Raw genomic sequence first — 15243 nt, 5'->3', positions numbered from 1 at the left:
CATGTGACCCACCTCTCCTACTCACCATGTGACCCACCTCTCCCACTCACCATGTGACCCACCTCTCCCACTCACCATGTGACCCACCTCTCCCACTCACCATGTGACCCACCTCTCACCATGTGACCCACCTCTCACCATGTGACCCACCTCTCCTACTCACCATGTGACCCACCTCTCACCATGTGACCCACCTCTCACCATGTGACCCACCTCTCACCATGTGACCCACCTCTCACCATGTGACCCAACTCTCACCATGTGACCCACCTCTCACCATGTGACCCACCTCTCACCATGTGTTACTCTATACCTGATCACAACAGTTACTGTTCTTCCCAAATGGCTCAATACTCCCTATATGGCACACTAGTTTTGACCAGAACCCTGTGCACTATATAGAGAATAGGGTATCATTTGGGATGTGTCTTTAGTTAAAGACATATGTGTACCTGTTTGGAGATGTTGGTGAGGGTAGTCTGCTCCAGGATAGGCAGTAGGCCGGTCTTATCTGCAGCCTGCTGGTAGTCCAGACTAAACTCCATGAACACAGAGATGGGAGTGATCTTATCGCGGAACTCAGAGTCATCCTGCAGAGCAAGTTATATTATATCATTATATATGGTTATATTATATCATTATATATGGTTATATTATATCATGGAACACACTAATATCAACTGGTTATATTATATCATGGAACACACTAATATCAACTGGTTATATTATATCATTATATATGGTTATATTATATCATGGAACACACTAATATCAACTGGTTATATTATATCATGTAACACACTAATATCAACTGGTTATATTATATCATTATATATGGTTATATTATATCATGGAACACACTAATATCAACTGGTTATATTATATCATGGAACACACTAATATCAACTGGTTATATTATATCATTATATATGGTTATATTATATCATGGAACACACTAATATCAACTGGTTATATCATGTAACACACTAATTTACATTTACATTTAAGTCATTTCAACTGGTTATATTATATCATTATATATGGTTATATTATATCATGGAACACATTAATATCAACTGGTTATATTATATCATGGAACACATTAATATCAACGGGTTATATTATATCATGGAATATTATATAATATCAACTGGTTATATTATATCATTATATATGGTTATATTATATCATGGAACACACTAATATCAACTGGTTATATTATATCATTATATATGGTTATATTATATCATTATATATGGTTATATTATATCATGTAACACACTAATATCAACTGGTTATATTATATCATTATATATGGTTATATTATATCATTATATATGGTTATATTATATCATTATATATGGTTATATTATATCATGGAACACACTAATATCAACTGGATATATTATATCATGGAACACACTAATATCAACTGGTTATATTATATCATTATATATGGTTATATTATATCATGGAACACACTAATATCAACTGGTTATATCATGGAACACATTAATATCAACTGGTTATATTATATCATGGAACACACTAATATCAACTGGTTATATTATATCATGGAACACACTAATATCAACTGGTTATATTATATCATTATATATGGTTATATTATATCATGGAACACACTAATATCAACTGGTTATATTATATCATGGAACACACTAATATCAACTGGTTATATTATATCATTATATATGGTTATATTATATCATGGAACACACTAATATCAACTGGTTATATTATATCATGGAACACACTAATATCAACTGGTTATATTATATCATTATATATGGTTATATTATATCATTATATATGGTTATATTATATCATGGAACACACTAATATCAACTGGTTATATCATGTAACACACTAATATCAACTGGTTATATTATATCATTATATATGGTTATATTATATCATTATATATGGTTATATTATATCATGGAACACACTAATATCAACTGGTTATATCATGTAACACACTAATATCAACTGGTTATATTATATCATGGAACACACTAATATCAACTGGTTATATTATATCATTAACACACTAATATCAACTGGTTATATTATATATGGTTATATTATATCATGTAACATCAACTGGTTAATATCAACTGGTTATATTATATCATTATATATGGTTATATTATATCATGGAACACACTAATATCAACTGGTTATATCATGTAACACTCTAATATCAACTGGTTATATTATATCATTATATATGGTTATATTATATCATGGAACACACTAATATCAACTGGTTAAATTATATCATGGAACACACTAATATCAACTGGTTATATTATATCATGTAACACACTAATATCAACTGGTTATATTATATCATTATATATGGTTATATTATATCATGGAACACACTAATATCAACTGGATATATTATATCATGGAACACACTAATATCAACTGGTTATATTATATCATTATATATGGTTATATTATATCATGGAACACACTAATATCAACTGGTTATATTATATCATGGAACACACTAATATCAACTGGTTATATTATATCATGGAACACACTAATATCAACTGGTTATATTATATCATTATATATGGTTATATTATATCATGGAACACACTAATATCAACTGGATATATTATATCATGGAACACACTAATATCAACTGGATATATTATATCATGGAACACACTAATATCAACTGGTTATATTATATCATGGAACACACTAATATCAACTGGTTATATTATATCATGTAACACACTAATATCAACTGGTTATATTATATCATTATGGTTATGGTTATATTATATCATGGATTATACACTAATATCAACTGGTTATATTATATCATGGAACACACTAATATCAACTGGTCATATTATATCATTATATATGGTTATATTATATCATTATATATGGTTATATTATATCACTAATATCAACTGGTTATATTATATATGGTTATATTATATATGGTTATATTATATCATGGAACACACTAATATCAACTGGATATATTATATCATGGAACACACTAATATCAACTGGTTATATTATATCATTATATATGGTTATATTATATCATGGAACACACTAATATCAACTGGTTATATTATATCATTATATATGGATATATTATATCATGGAACACACTAATATCAACTGGTTATATTATATCATGGAACACACTAATATCAACTGGTTATATTATATCATGGAACACACTAATATCAACTGGATATATTATAACATGGAACACACTAATATCAACTAGTTATATTAAATCATGGAACACACTAATATCAACTGGTTATATTATATTGTGGAACACAATCTTCTACAAAGGCAATAACCTCAGCAGTGGAGCTTGTAGAAGCATACGGCTGTGCAATGGCATAGCCTTGTTTTGTTCATTTAGCAGACGAGACGCTCTTATTTCCTGAGCCCTTATCAGTCAAGACACACATATTTTATAACAAAATAAAATAGAACAATATTTTTTCCATCTCGGGTCTGGAACAGTTATTCCCAGAGTGGTAATTTTAAACGGATCTCAATTTGGCGAGTTGAAAGACAATTTATTCAGGGTAACAAACCAAAATCTTATTATATACATATTTTTAAAAATATATATATATATATTTTTTTTTAAATATTAAATATTAAATATTTTATATTATATAAAAAAAAAATATATATATATATATATATACATTTTATTTTATATATGATACATATATATATATATATTATATATTTTAAAAATATGTATATAATATATATGTATATAATAAGATTTTGGTTTGTTACCCTGAATAAATTGTCTTTCAACTCTTGCAACCACAAAGCACATTCCAAACAAATAGCTTATAATAACTCCGGTTACAGTTTGAAAACTCGATTACGCAAGACCATCCCTAGTAGTGTTTAGTAAACAGTTAAGCAAAGCAGTGAAGTTGTAAACGTAGGAGTCATGCCGACCAGAACCCTACTGTCCTGTCACCAATGTTTTCTTTCACATTGTCCAGTGTGGTTAAGAGGAAGTACGGGCTACGCCAGGCCAACATAGTACAGCTCACCGTGGCTCAGCTCAGCACTGTGTAAATGGTCCTTCTGTGGCTCAGTTGGTAGAGCATGGCGCTTGTAACGCCAGGGTAGTGGGTTCGATTCCCGGGACCACCCATATGTAGAATGTATGCACACATGACTGTAAGTCGCTTTGGATAAAAGCGTCTGCTAAATGGCATATAGTATTATTATTACTCATACCATGGGGTGCCTAGTGCCTGCTGGTTTTTGTTTTTTTCCTTTCAATTAAGACCTAGACAACCAGGTGAGGGGCAATTCCTTACTAATCAGTGACCTTAATTCAATCAAGGACAAGGGAGGAGCGAAAACCCGTAGACACTGGGCCCTCCGTGGACTGAGTTTGACACCAGGGGCCTCGAGCAATACTTAAACAACAGTGACTCACTATGAGGAAGGCTTCTTGCTCCTCGCAGGCCGGTCCTTGGCCGTTGCTGACCGTCATGTTTTTCGTGTACTGGGACGTTTTGCTGTGGAGGAACAGAACTCTCTTTGTCGCCCCCTTGTGTTTGAGTCTATCCAGGACAAGGTGAACCTGGAACTCTGACAAGTACACAGACAGACGGTAAACATGAGGCCTGGTTAGTGACTAAAACAGTCGCTGACAGCTAGTTTTACACTCATGGCACTAGTGTGATACAAGCAATGCTTTCAGGGGAAATACTAGTTTCCGAAAGACAAAAATCAAATGTTATTTGTCACATGCTTCGTATCAACAGCTGGAGACTAACAGTGAAATGACTTAGCTAAAATAGAAAAATAATAGAAAAGTAATAACACAAGTAATATTAAATACACAATGAGTAATGATAACTTGGCTATATACATGGGGTACCAGTGCCAGGTCGATGTGCAGGAGTATGAGGTAATTATGGTAGATTTGCACATATAACTAGGAATAAAGTGACTAGGAAACAGGATAGATAAGAAACACTAGCAGTAGCGCATGTGATGAGTCAAAAACGTTTATGCAAAAAGGATCAATGCAGATAATCAGGGTAGCTTTCGGTTAAAGGGATACTTTGGGATGTTGGCAATGAGATCCTTTATCCACTTCCCCGGAGTCTCTAACAGGCCACACTGCTAGCCTGAAGCTATGATCTAACAGGCCGCACTGCTAGCCTGAAGCTATGATCTAACAGGCCGCACTGCTAGCCTGAAGCTATTAATAACAGGCTGCACTGCTAGCCTGAAGCTATGATCTAACAGGCTGCACTGCTAGCCTGAAGCTATGATCTAACAGGCTGCAGGGCTAGCCTGAAGCTATGATCTAACAGGCCGCACTGCTAGCCTGAAGCTATGATCTAACAGGCCTCAGGGCTAGCCTGAAGCTATGACCTAACAGGCCGCACTGCTAGCCTGAAGCTATGACCTAACAGGCCGCACTGCTAGCCTGAAGCTATGACCTAACAGGCCGCACTGCTAGTCTGAAGCTATGATCTAACAGGCTGCAGGGCTAGCCTGAAGCTATGATCTAACAGGCCGCACTGCTAGCCTGAAGCTATGACCTAACAGGCCTCAGGGCTAGCCTGAAGCTATGATCTAACAGGCCGCACTGCTAGCCTGAAGCTATGACCTAACAGGCTGCACTGCTAGCCTGAAGCTATTAATAACAGGCTGCAATGCTAGCCTGAAGCTATGATCTAACAGGCTGCAGGGCTAGCCTGAAGCTATGATCTAACAGGCTGCACTGCTAGCCTGAAGCTATGACCTAACAGGCCGCAGGGCTAGCCTGAAGCTATGATCTAACAGGCTGTACTGCTAGCCTGAAGCTATGACCTAACAGGCCGCAGGGCTAGCCTGAAGCTATGATCTAACAGGCTGTACTGCTAGCCTGAAGCTATGACCTAACAGGCCGCAGGGCTAGCCTGAAGCTATGATCTAACAGGAGTTTTCTCTGAGAGAACAGCTTGTCGACAGGGGAGAAGCAAACGCTGTTCTGTAACACAATATCTCCGAGTAGCATTCGTTGAGTAGCAGAGTCCCGTAGGGCTCCAACGTAGCGTAGAGTACTAGAAGATGTCCTTCAGATACTTACTCAGTGAATCTGGTGCACCTCTTCCACTCGCTTTAAGACAGTACTTCACTTTGAAACTGAGGGGAGAACAAGATACGACCAAAAACGAATCAGATTGAACTCGAAAGCAAAGGCCACAGTGTTCTCTAACACCGAATGGTAGCTAGATAAACATGTTGCATGTTTCCGACATCAGCTATCTCTGTCTGACAGTTAGACAGGACGTTACCAGAGAGGAAGTCTGTCTGACAGTTAGACAGGACGTTACCAGAGAGGAAGTCTGTCTGACAGTTAGACAGGACGTTACCAGAGAGGAAGTCTGTCTGACAGTTAGACAGGACGTTACCAGAGAGGAAGTCTGTCTGACAGTTAGACAGGACGTTACCAGAGAGGAAGTCTGTCTGACAGTTAGACAGGACATTACCAGAGAGGAAGTCTGTCTGACAGTTAGACAGGACGTTACCAGAGAGGAAGTCTGTCTGACAATCCAAAATGAAAACAACCCCCCCCAAACACTGTTCATAACATTTTGTCTCCTCAATGCAGCCCCTGATATGGACCATATCATCACACACAGACATCAATATCTATTTAAAAAGTGAAAATCTAATTATATTATCTAATTATATTACTCACCAGGACACTTTAGTGTCACTGTCAGGCAGCTTGCAGCTCCTCTCCTCTGGGTTGAGGATCTGAGGGCTGATGTCCAGGGTGGCGTTAACACTGATGACGGGTCGGGCCCTGGGGGGGGGGGGTTCAGAAGTCAAGCTTACATGCCATATACAGAACAGTGAGCACGGGGGGGGGGGGTACCTCAAGTCAACATCAGAGAGCTTCAATAGAGACTAAGATCTCATCGTGTTGAGGTCAGACCTCACCAGTGACCGGTCGACACTCTGAACCCCGTACAGAGAGCAATCTGGTGTTTGTTGGAAGTTCTCTATAGCAGCACAGGTCTCTGCTCTCGCAGCCAGTCAGCCAGCGGGAGAGAAACTCACTCATCTGTACGTGGGTTAGCGTTGCTATCCAGAGGCCATCGGTCACGACCACAACAACAGAGCTTAGTGTGGAACGCCTGAATAATATGTACACTATTAAGGCTTAATGTGGACTCACGACCACAACAACAGAGCTTAGCTATCGGATCAATTCACCAGTTGATCCTTTAGGAGTTGTACAGTATTGCATGTCAAATTTATACTGTATATGTCTGTGTTGTGGAACGCCTGTATAATACGTACGCTATTAAAGCTTAATGTGGACTTTGTTCACCAAACACATTCACTTTTTAAATGAGAAACAGCTATTAAAGGTTTAAATGTGCCACTAATTGCATACAAATCATGTGGGATACTTTAAATGAAACAGAAACATGGTTTAGCTGGGACGGATCATGAAGAACAGTACATTGAAGACATGTGGAACATCAAAGGAAACCACAGTACTACTGTACCTGTATAGAACAGCTTTGTCTGCACCAAATACACCCACTATTAAGTCTGTGGTGGAGAGACAGAGAGAGAGGTAGAGAAGGGGGGTAGAGAAGGGGAGAGGGAGAGAGGTAGAGAAAGGGGAGGGGGGAGAATAGGGGGAGGGGGAGGTAGAGAAGGGGGGAGGTAGAGAGAGGTAGAGAAGGGGGGTAGAGAAGGGGGAGGGGAGAGAGGTAGAGAAGGGGAGGGGAGGGGGCGAGAGAGGTAGAGAAGGGGGGAGAGGTAGAGAAGAGAAGGGGGAGAAAGGGGGAGAAAAAGGGGGAGGGGGAGAGAGAGATAGAGAAGGGGGAGGGGGAGAAAGGGGGAGAAAAGGGGGAGGGGGAGAGAGAGGTAGAGAAGGGGGAGAGGGAGAGAGAGGTAGAGAAGGGAGAGGGGGAGAGAAAGGTAGAGAATGGGGAGGGAGAGGTAGAGAAGGGGGAGGGGAGTGGTAAAGAAGAGGGAGAGGTAGAGAGGAAGGGGGAGAGAGGTAGAGAGAGGGGAGGTGAGAGGTAGAGAAGGGGAGGGGGAGAGAGAGAGAAGGGGGAGGGAGAGGAGAGGTAGAGAAGTGGGAGGGAGAGGTAGAGAAGGGGGAGGGAGGGAGAGAGGGGGAGAGAAGGGGAGCAGTGGGAGGGAGAGGTAGAGAATGGGGAGGGGAGAGGTAGAGAAGTGGGAGGGAGAGGTAGAGAAGGGGGAGGGAGGTAGAGAGTGGGAGGGAGAGGTAGAGAATGGGGAGGGGGGGAGAGGTAGAGAAGGGGGAGGGGGGAGAGAGGTAGAGAAGGGGGAGGAGAGAAAGGTAGAGAATGGGGGGGGAGAGAGGTAGAGAAGTGGGAGGAGAGAGGTAGAGAAGGGGGGGAGAGGTAGAGAAGAGGGGGAGAGAGGTAGAGAAGTGGGAGGGAGAGGTAGAGAAGTGGGAGGGAGAGGTAAAGAAGGGGGAGAGAGGTAAAGAAGGGGGGAGAGAGGTAGAGAAGTGGGAGGGAGAGGTAGAGAAGGGGGGGAGAGAGGTAAAGAAGGGGGGAGAGATGTAGAGAAGTTGGAGGGGATAGAAACACATCATTATAATGACAGCAGGTTTATTCTAATATTCTAGTATCAAACTACCTGGATATCCATTCTAGTATCAAACTACCTGGGTATCCATTCTACTATCAAACTACCTGGGTATCCATTCTAGTATCAAACTACCCGGGTATCCATTCTAGTATCAAACTACCTGTGTATCCATTCTAGTATCAAACTACCTGGGTATCCATTCTAGTATCAAACTACCCGGGTATCCATTCTAGTATCAAACTACCTGGGTATCCATTCTAGTATCAAACTACCTGGGTATCCATTCTAGTATCAAACTACCTGGGTATCCATTCTAGTATCAAACTACCTGGGTATCCATTCTAGTATCAAACTACCCGGGTATCCATTCTAGTATCAAACTACCTGGGTATCCATTCTGGTCAATATCGGTGGCTCCGTGCAGGGAGTATCCAAAGCTGGGGGGCATGTAAGAGGACGCCCACCTCCCCTCTAGGACCTGAGAAGGCACTGGGTCAGGCCCTGCAGCCCTCCCATTGTGGATGTACACTAGGCCCCTGTGCTTCGGCCCGCCGTAGGGTGCAGCTATGGCAATGTCTGGAACAGAGAAACATTACATGAAGGAAGATCATCAACCACCCTTAATGATGGTTTGGTCATTGTCTTCAAACCAGAGGATCTCCCTGAATAGTATGAGGTAACTTTCCCCACAAAAAGCCACAAAGCTTAAAGGGGACAGGAAGTCTGGTTGGAGCATTCCCAGTTGGGCGACAGGCTTCTTTCCGGCTGAATCCAGGAGTTGTCCAACCGGGATTTCTATTAAACAACCTGTGAACTTTCGTAAAGTTTCTGTTATTTTGCTAAAGAACCAGGCACCTGTAGTTGCCTTATACCGTTGAGGCCTCATACATAACGTTAAAGACTCATACTGTTAAGGACTCATAATGTTACGACCTCATACATACCGTTAAGGACTCATACATACCGTTAAGGACTCATACATACCGTTAAGGACTCATACATACCGTTGAGAACTCATACATACTGTTAAGACCTCATACATACTGTTAGGGCCTCATACATACCGTTAAGGACTCATACATACCGTTAAGGACTCATACATACCGTTGAGAACTCATACATACTGTTAAGACCTCATACATATTGTTAGGGCCTCATACATACCGTTGAGGACTCATACATACCGTTGAGAACTCATACATACTGTTAAGGCCTCATACATATTGTTAAGGCCTCATACATACTGTTGAGAACTCATACATACCGTTGAGAACTCATACCGTTAAGGCCTCATACATACTGGTAAGGCCTCATACATACTGTTAAGGCCTCATACATACCGTTAGGGCCTCATACATACTGTTAAGGCCTCATACATACTGTTAAGGACTCATACATACCGTTAGGGCCTCATACATACTGTTAAGGCCTCATACATACTGTTAAGGACTCATACATACCGTTAGGGCCTCATACATACCGTTAGGGCCTCATACATACCGTTGAGAACTCATACATACCGTTGAAGCCATCCATATCCAGGTCCCCCAGTGTGGCGATAGAACTGCCGAAGCGTGAGTAGATCTCTGTCCCACTCAGTGTGATGGGTGTGTGGAAGGAGAAGCCTCCCTTCCCCAGGAACACAGACACCTGGCCCACCTCCCTCAGCTTCCCATCACTACCGCGGTCCATGAACAGAGGGGCCCCTACAAACAGATCCACCAGCCTGAGGAGAGACAGTCAGGTCCATAAATATTTGGCCATTGACCAAGTTATTGTTATTTTAGCTGTATATCACAGCATATTGGAGTTTAAATTAAATAATGAATAGGAGTTGAAAGTGCAGACTTTCAGCTTTAATTTGAGGGTCTTTACATCCAAATCGGGTGAATGGTGCAGGAATTACAGCACTTTTTATATATGTGTTAAGGGACCAAAAGTAATTGGCCAATTGTCTGCTCAGCTGCTCCATGGCCAGGTGTGTGTTATTCCCTCATTAGTTCATTTACAGGTAAGCAGATGAAAGGAGTTGATTTGAAGTGTGGCATTTGGAATGTGTTGCTGTTAACCCTCAAAATGAAGTCAAAAGCGCTGTCTCTGTCAGTGAAGCCATCATCAGGCTGACAAATCTTTTTAAAAACAACAACATCAGAACGATAGTATAAAAAAAAAAAAAAACACGAGGCCAAATCAACTATTTGGTACATTCCTAAAAAGACAGAACGCACTGGTGAGCTCAGGAACACCAAAAGGCCCGGAAGACCAGGGTGGATGACAGAATCATTCTTTCCCTGGTGGATAAAAAACCCTTTTTCACGACAGTGGTCCAGATCAATAACACCCTCCAGGAGGCAGGAGTATCGGTGTCAGTCAAGAGCCCACTTCACCAGAGTAAATACAGACGGTTTACCACAACATGTAAACCACTGGTAAGTCTCAAAAACAGGAACGCCAGATTAGAGTTTGCACCCAAACAATCTATAAAAAGCCTGTACAGTTCTGGAATAACATCCTATGGACAGATGAGATGAAGATCGACTTGTACCAGAATGATGGGAAGAGAAGAGTATGGAGAAGGGAAGGAACCACCTCATCTGTGAATCACGGTGGGGGTTTTCTTTTTTTAATGATTTAATTTAAATCTTTATTTAACTAGGCCAGTCAGTTAAGAACAAATTATTATTCACAATGACGGCCTACCGCTGGCAAAACCCCGGACGACGCTGGGGCCAATTGTGCGCCGCCCTATGGGACACCCAAACACGACCGGTTGTGATACAGCCTGGAATCTAACCACGGTCTGTAGTGATGCCTCTAGCACTGAGATGCAGTGCCTTGGAACCGCTGTGCCACTCGGGAGATGGTGTTATGGCGTGGGCATGTATGGCTGTCAATGAAACTGGTTTCCCTTGTATTTAGTGATGATGTGACTGTTGACAGAAGCAGCGGGATTAAATCTGAAGTGGTTATTATCTGCTCAGATTCAGCCAAATGCTTCAAAACCCACTGGACGCCGCTTCACAGTGCAGATGAACAATGACCCGAAGCCAATACTGCGAAAGCAAACTAATACTTTATTTTTAAGGCAAAGAAGTGGAATGTTCTGCAACGGCCAAGTCAATCACCTGACCTGAATCCAATTGAGCATTTCGCTTTGCTGAAGGCAAAAGAACAAGCAAGAACTGAAGGCCGCTGCAGTAAAGCCCACCAGGGAAGAAACGCAGCTTCAGGCAGTCATCGACTGCAAAGGATTTGCAACCAAGTATCAAAAATCATAATTTAATTTATGCTTATGTTAGTTTGTCCAATTACTTTTGAGTCCCTAAATGTAAAAATTTAAATAAATAAAAAAAGTGGCTTGGTTTCACACACTTACTGTAGATTCAGCCTCGTATTGGACTAAGAGACATGTTCAATGGAGATCCTCCACTGAAACTGTAGATTCAGCCTCGTATTGGACTAAGAGACATGTTCAATGGAGATCCTCCACTGAAACTGTAGATTCAGCCTCGTATTGGACTAAGAGACACGTTCAATGGAGATCCTCCACTGAAACTGCATTGTAGTCCACAGGAGTAAGGTTTTAGTCTGTGCTCAGGAAACCAACCTTTCGTTCTGTTACAATTTAGTTTTGGGTTTAATGGCCCTGACCTACACACAATATTCCCTAATGTTAAAGGGATCTATTGAACCCAGGGGTTCCCAAAGTGGGCTATGACACCATATGAAACATATTTTGGCCAAGGGATCTGTGGAATATGTTTAGAGGGTGTAAAACAATACAATATAATATTATTTACCTACACGTGTTTTTGTTCCTGGGTAACTTGTGCCTGGGGGGCTCACAGGGATATTGGTATTCACCAATTATACTTTATTTTCACTCAATACTACTTGTTTTCCACCCAAAACTTTTTGTTTGATATTTTTTTGACATAAATACACTGTAATTTAAGCTTTTTTTTTCTGGCAAAACGTGTGGCAGGATATTAGCTTTAAAGCTGCAACAACAACACAAAATCAGCCCCATGACAAAACTGTGTAAAATTGCAGGAAATTAGCCTGAGAACTGCAATATGTTAATCTCCCATGCTGAGAGGCAGGACTTTAAAATGTCCCTTTCCAAAGCCCGAGACTTGTTTCATCCAGCCATACATTGCTGAACTCAGAGTAAAATTCCTTGTAATTCTATTTGAATCCCACTCAAGTTGTGTTCTGAATTTGCTATCACAAAAGGGGTCCCAAAAGGGCACACAAAAAGTAAATAAAAAGGTTTGAGAACTTCTGAAATAAACAACAATTTTTTTTTTGCCAAGATATTCAACTGCTTCTGAAAACAGTCAGGAGTCTGGAGAGGAGGGGTCATTACCCATATACGCTCACGACTGCGTCTTCATCTAGAGATTAATTAGCGAGCTCTGCTACAGGATGAGAACATCTATCGCCTTGAGCTGATAGATTTTTAGTTTGTATAAAGTCAGGCCCTCTATTTATACCATTAACAAACATGCTCCAGGAGCAAGGCTGTGTTGACGAAAACACCAAGAAAACAAACACAACAAAACTACCTGAACATGTCCAATAAAAAACACTTGTTGTCCTTCTGCACCACAACCTACTAAGATAGAGCCCAAGTCCCAAATGGTAACCTATGCCCTAATGTAGTGCACTACTTTTCACCAGGGTCCATAGGGCTCTGCCCTATGTAGTGCATTACTTTCACCAGGGTCAATAGGGCTCCGCCCTACATAGTGCACTACTTTTCACCAGGGTCAATAGGGCTCTGCCCTATGTAGTGCACTATATAAGGGATTAGGGTGACCTTTGGGACATGGCAGTCAGTGTACCCATCATTACTTACCCATCGTTATTGATGTCGGTCGCTGCCACAGAATGGCCGAAGTAGGCAGCCATCTGAGGAGACAGGGAGAAATACAATGTGTTTAACCATTAACCATCACCCCACAGAGACCCCACATCACCCCACAGAGACCCCACCCCACAGACAGGGAGAAATACAATGTGTTTAACCATTAACCATCACCCCACAGAGACCCCACATCACAGACAGGGAGAAATACAATGTGTTTAACCATCACCCCACAGAGACCCCACCCCACAGACAGGGAGAAATACAATGTGTTTAACCATCACCCCACAGAGACCCCACATCACCCCACAGAGACCCCACCCCACAGACAGGGAGAAATACAATGTGTTTAACCATCACCCCACAGAGACCCCACATCACCCCATAGAGACCCCACCCCACAGACAGGGAGAAATACAATGTGTTTAACCATCACCCCACAGAGACCCCACCCCACAGACAGGGAGAAATACAATGTGTTTAACCATCACCCCACAGAGACCAACACGGTGCTGTAAGGTTTACTACAGAGACCGACACGGTGCTGAATGAGGTTTACTACAGAGACCAACACGGTGCTGAATGAGGTTTACTACAGAGACCAACACGGTGCTGAATGAGGTTTACTACAGAGACCAACACGGTGCTGAATGAGGTTTACTACAGAGACCAACACGGTGCTGAATGAGGTTTACTACAGAGACCAACACGGTGCTGAATGAGGTTTACTACAGAGACCAACACGGTGCTGAATAAGGTTTACTACAGAGACCAACACGGTGCTGAATAAGGTTTACTACAGAGACCAACACGGTGCTGAATGAGGTTTACTACAGAGACCAACACGGTGCTGAATGAGGTTTACTACAGAGACCAACACGGTGCTGAATAAGGTTTACTACAGAGACCAACACGGTGCTGAATGAGGTTTACTACAGGTGGACTTCCTGTCTCTGTGTGGACCGTGACGGACTTCCTGTCTCTGTGTGGACCGTAACGGACTTCCTGTCTCTGTGTGGACCGTGACGGACTTACTGTCTCTGTGTGGACCGTGACGGACTTCCTGTCTCTATGTGGACCGTGACGGACTTCCTGTCTCTGTGTGGACCGTAACGGACTTCCTGTCTCTGTGTGGACCGTAACGGACTTCCTGTCTCTGTGTGGACCGTAACGGACTTCCTGTCTCTGTGTGGACCGTAACGGACTTCCTGTCTCTGTGTGGACCGTGGCGGACTTCCTGTCTCTGTGTGGACCGTAACGGACTTCCTGTCTCTGTGTGGGCCGTGGCGGACTTCCTGTCTCTGTGTGGACCGTGACGGACTTCCTGTCTCTGTGTGGACCGTAACGGACTTCCTGTCTCTGTGTGGACCGTGGCGGACTTCCTGTCTCTGTGTGGACCGTAACGGACTTCCTGTCTCTGTGTGGACCGTGGCGGACTTCCTGTCTCTGTGTGGACCGTGACGGACTTCCTGTCTCTGTGTGGATCGTAACGGACTTCCTGTCTCTGTGTGGACCGTAACGGCGATTCCAAGAGGAACCCTCAAAACAAATCATATTAATTACGTCAACATTCCTTTCATCCTGCTGGCTCAGAGTCGGTATGGACACACGCACACACACGCACGCACGCACAGTTTCATGTAAAACCACTATCATCTCATACCGTACCTGTGTTCCTGTGAAGTTCAGGACCGACTCCATATTCCTCCCATTGAAGATGTTCACCTACA

At 41.9% G+C, this 15243-nt stretch overlaps 1 protein-coding gene across 3 annotated transcripts in view; it reads right to left on the bottom strand.

Annotated features, from left to right (window-relative positions):
• Positions 1–15243, bottom strand: part of LOC124031914 (integrin alpha-V-like) — a 60548-nt gene that overhangs the window by 13066 nt on the left and 32239 nt on the right. For all 3 annotated transcript variants that reach the window (XR_006838189.1, XR_006838193.1, XM_046343760.1), the window contains exons 10-18: positions 15182–15238; positions 13505–13557; positions 10164–10369; positions 9028–9219; positions 7578–7623; positions 6758–6865; positions 6143–6198; positions 4493–4647; positions 453–590 (exon numbers count right to left, since the gene is read on the bottom strand). Coding sequence is in view for 1 of the 3 variants with exons in the window: in XM_046343760.1 (XP_046199716.1) it covers positions 453–590; positions 4493–4647; positions 6143–6198; positions 6758–6865; positions 7578–7623; positions 9028–9219; positions 10164–10369; positions 13505–13557; positions 15182–15238 (1011 nt within the window). In the remaining 2 variants the exon portion in view is untranslated. The remainder of the gene's footprint in view (positions 1–452; positions 591–4492; positions 4648–6142; positions 6199–6757; positions 6866–7577; positions 7624–9027; positions 9220–10163; positions 10370–13504; positions 13558–15181; positions 15239–15243) is intronic.

The sequence above is a fragment of the Oncorhynchus gorbuscha genome, linkage group LG01, assembly GCF_021184085.1.
Source record: "Oncorhynchus gorbuscha isolate QuinsamMale2020 ecotype Even-year linkage group LG01, OgorEven_v1.0, whole genome shotgun sequence".
NCBI classification, from domain to species: Eukaryota; Metazoa; Chordata; class Actinopteri; order Salmoniformes; family Salmonidae; genus Oncorhynchus; species Oncorhynchus gorbuscha.
Note: the sequence above shows the minus strand (reverse complement) of the source record. Positions and strands in the feature narration are given on the sequence as shown.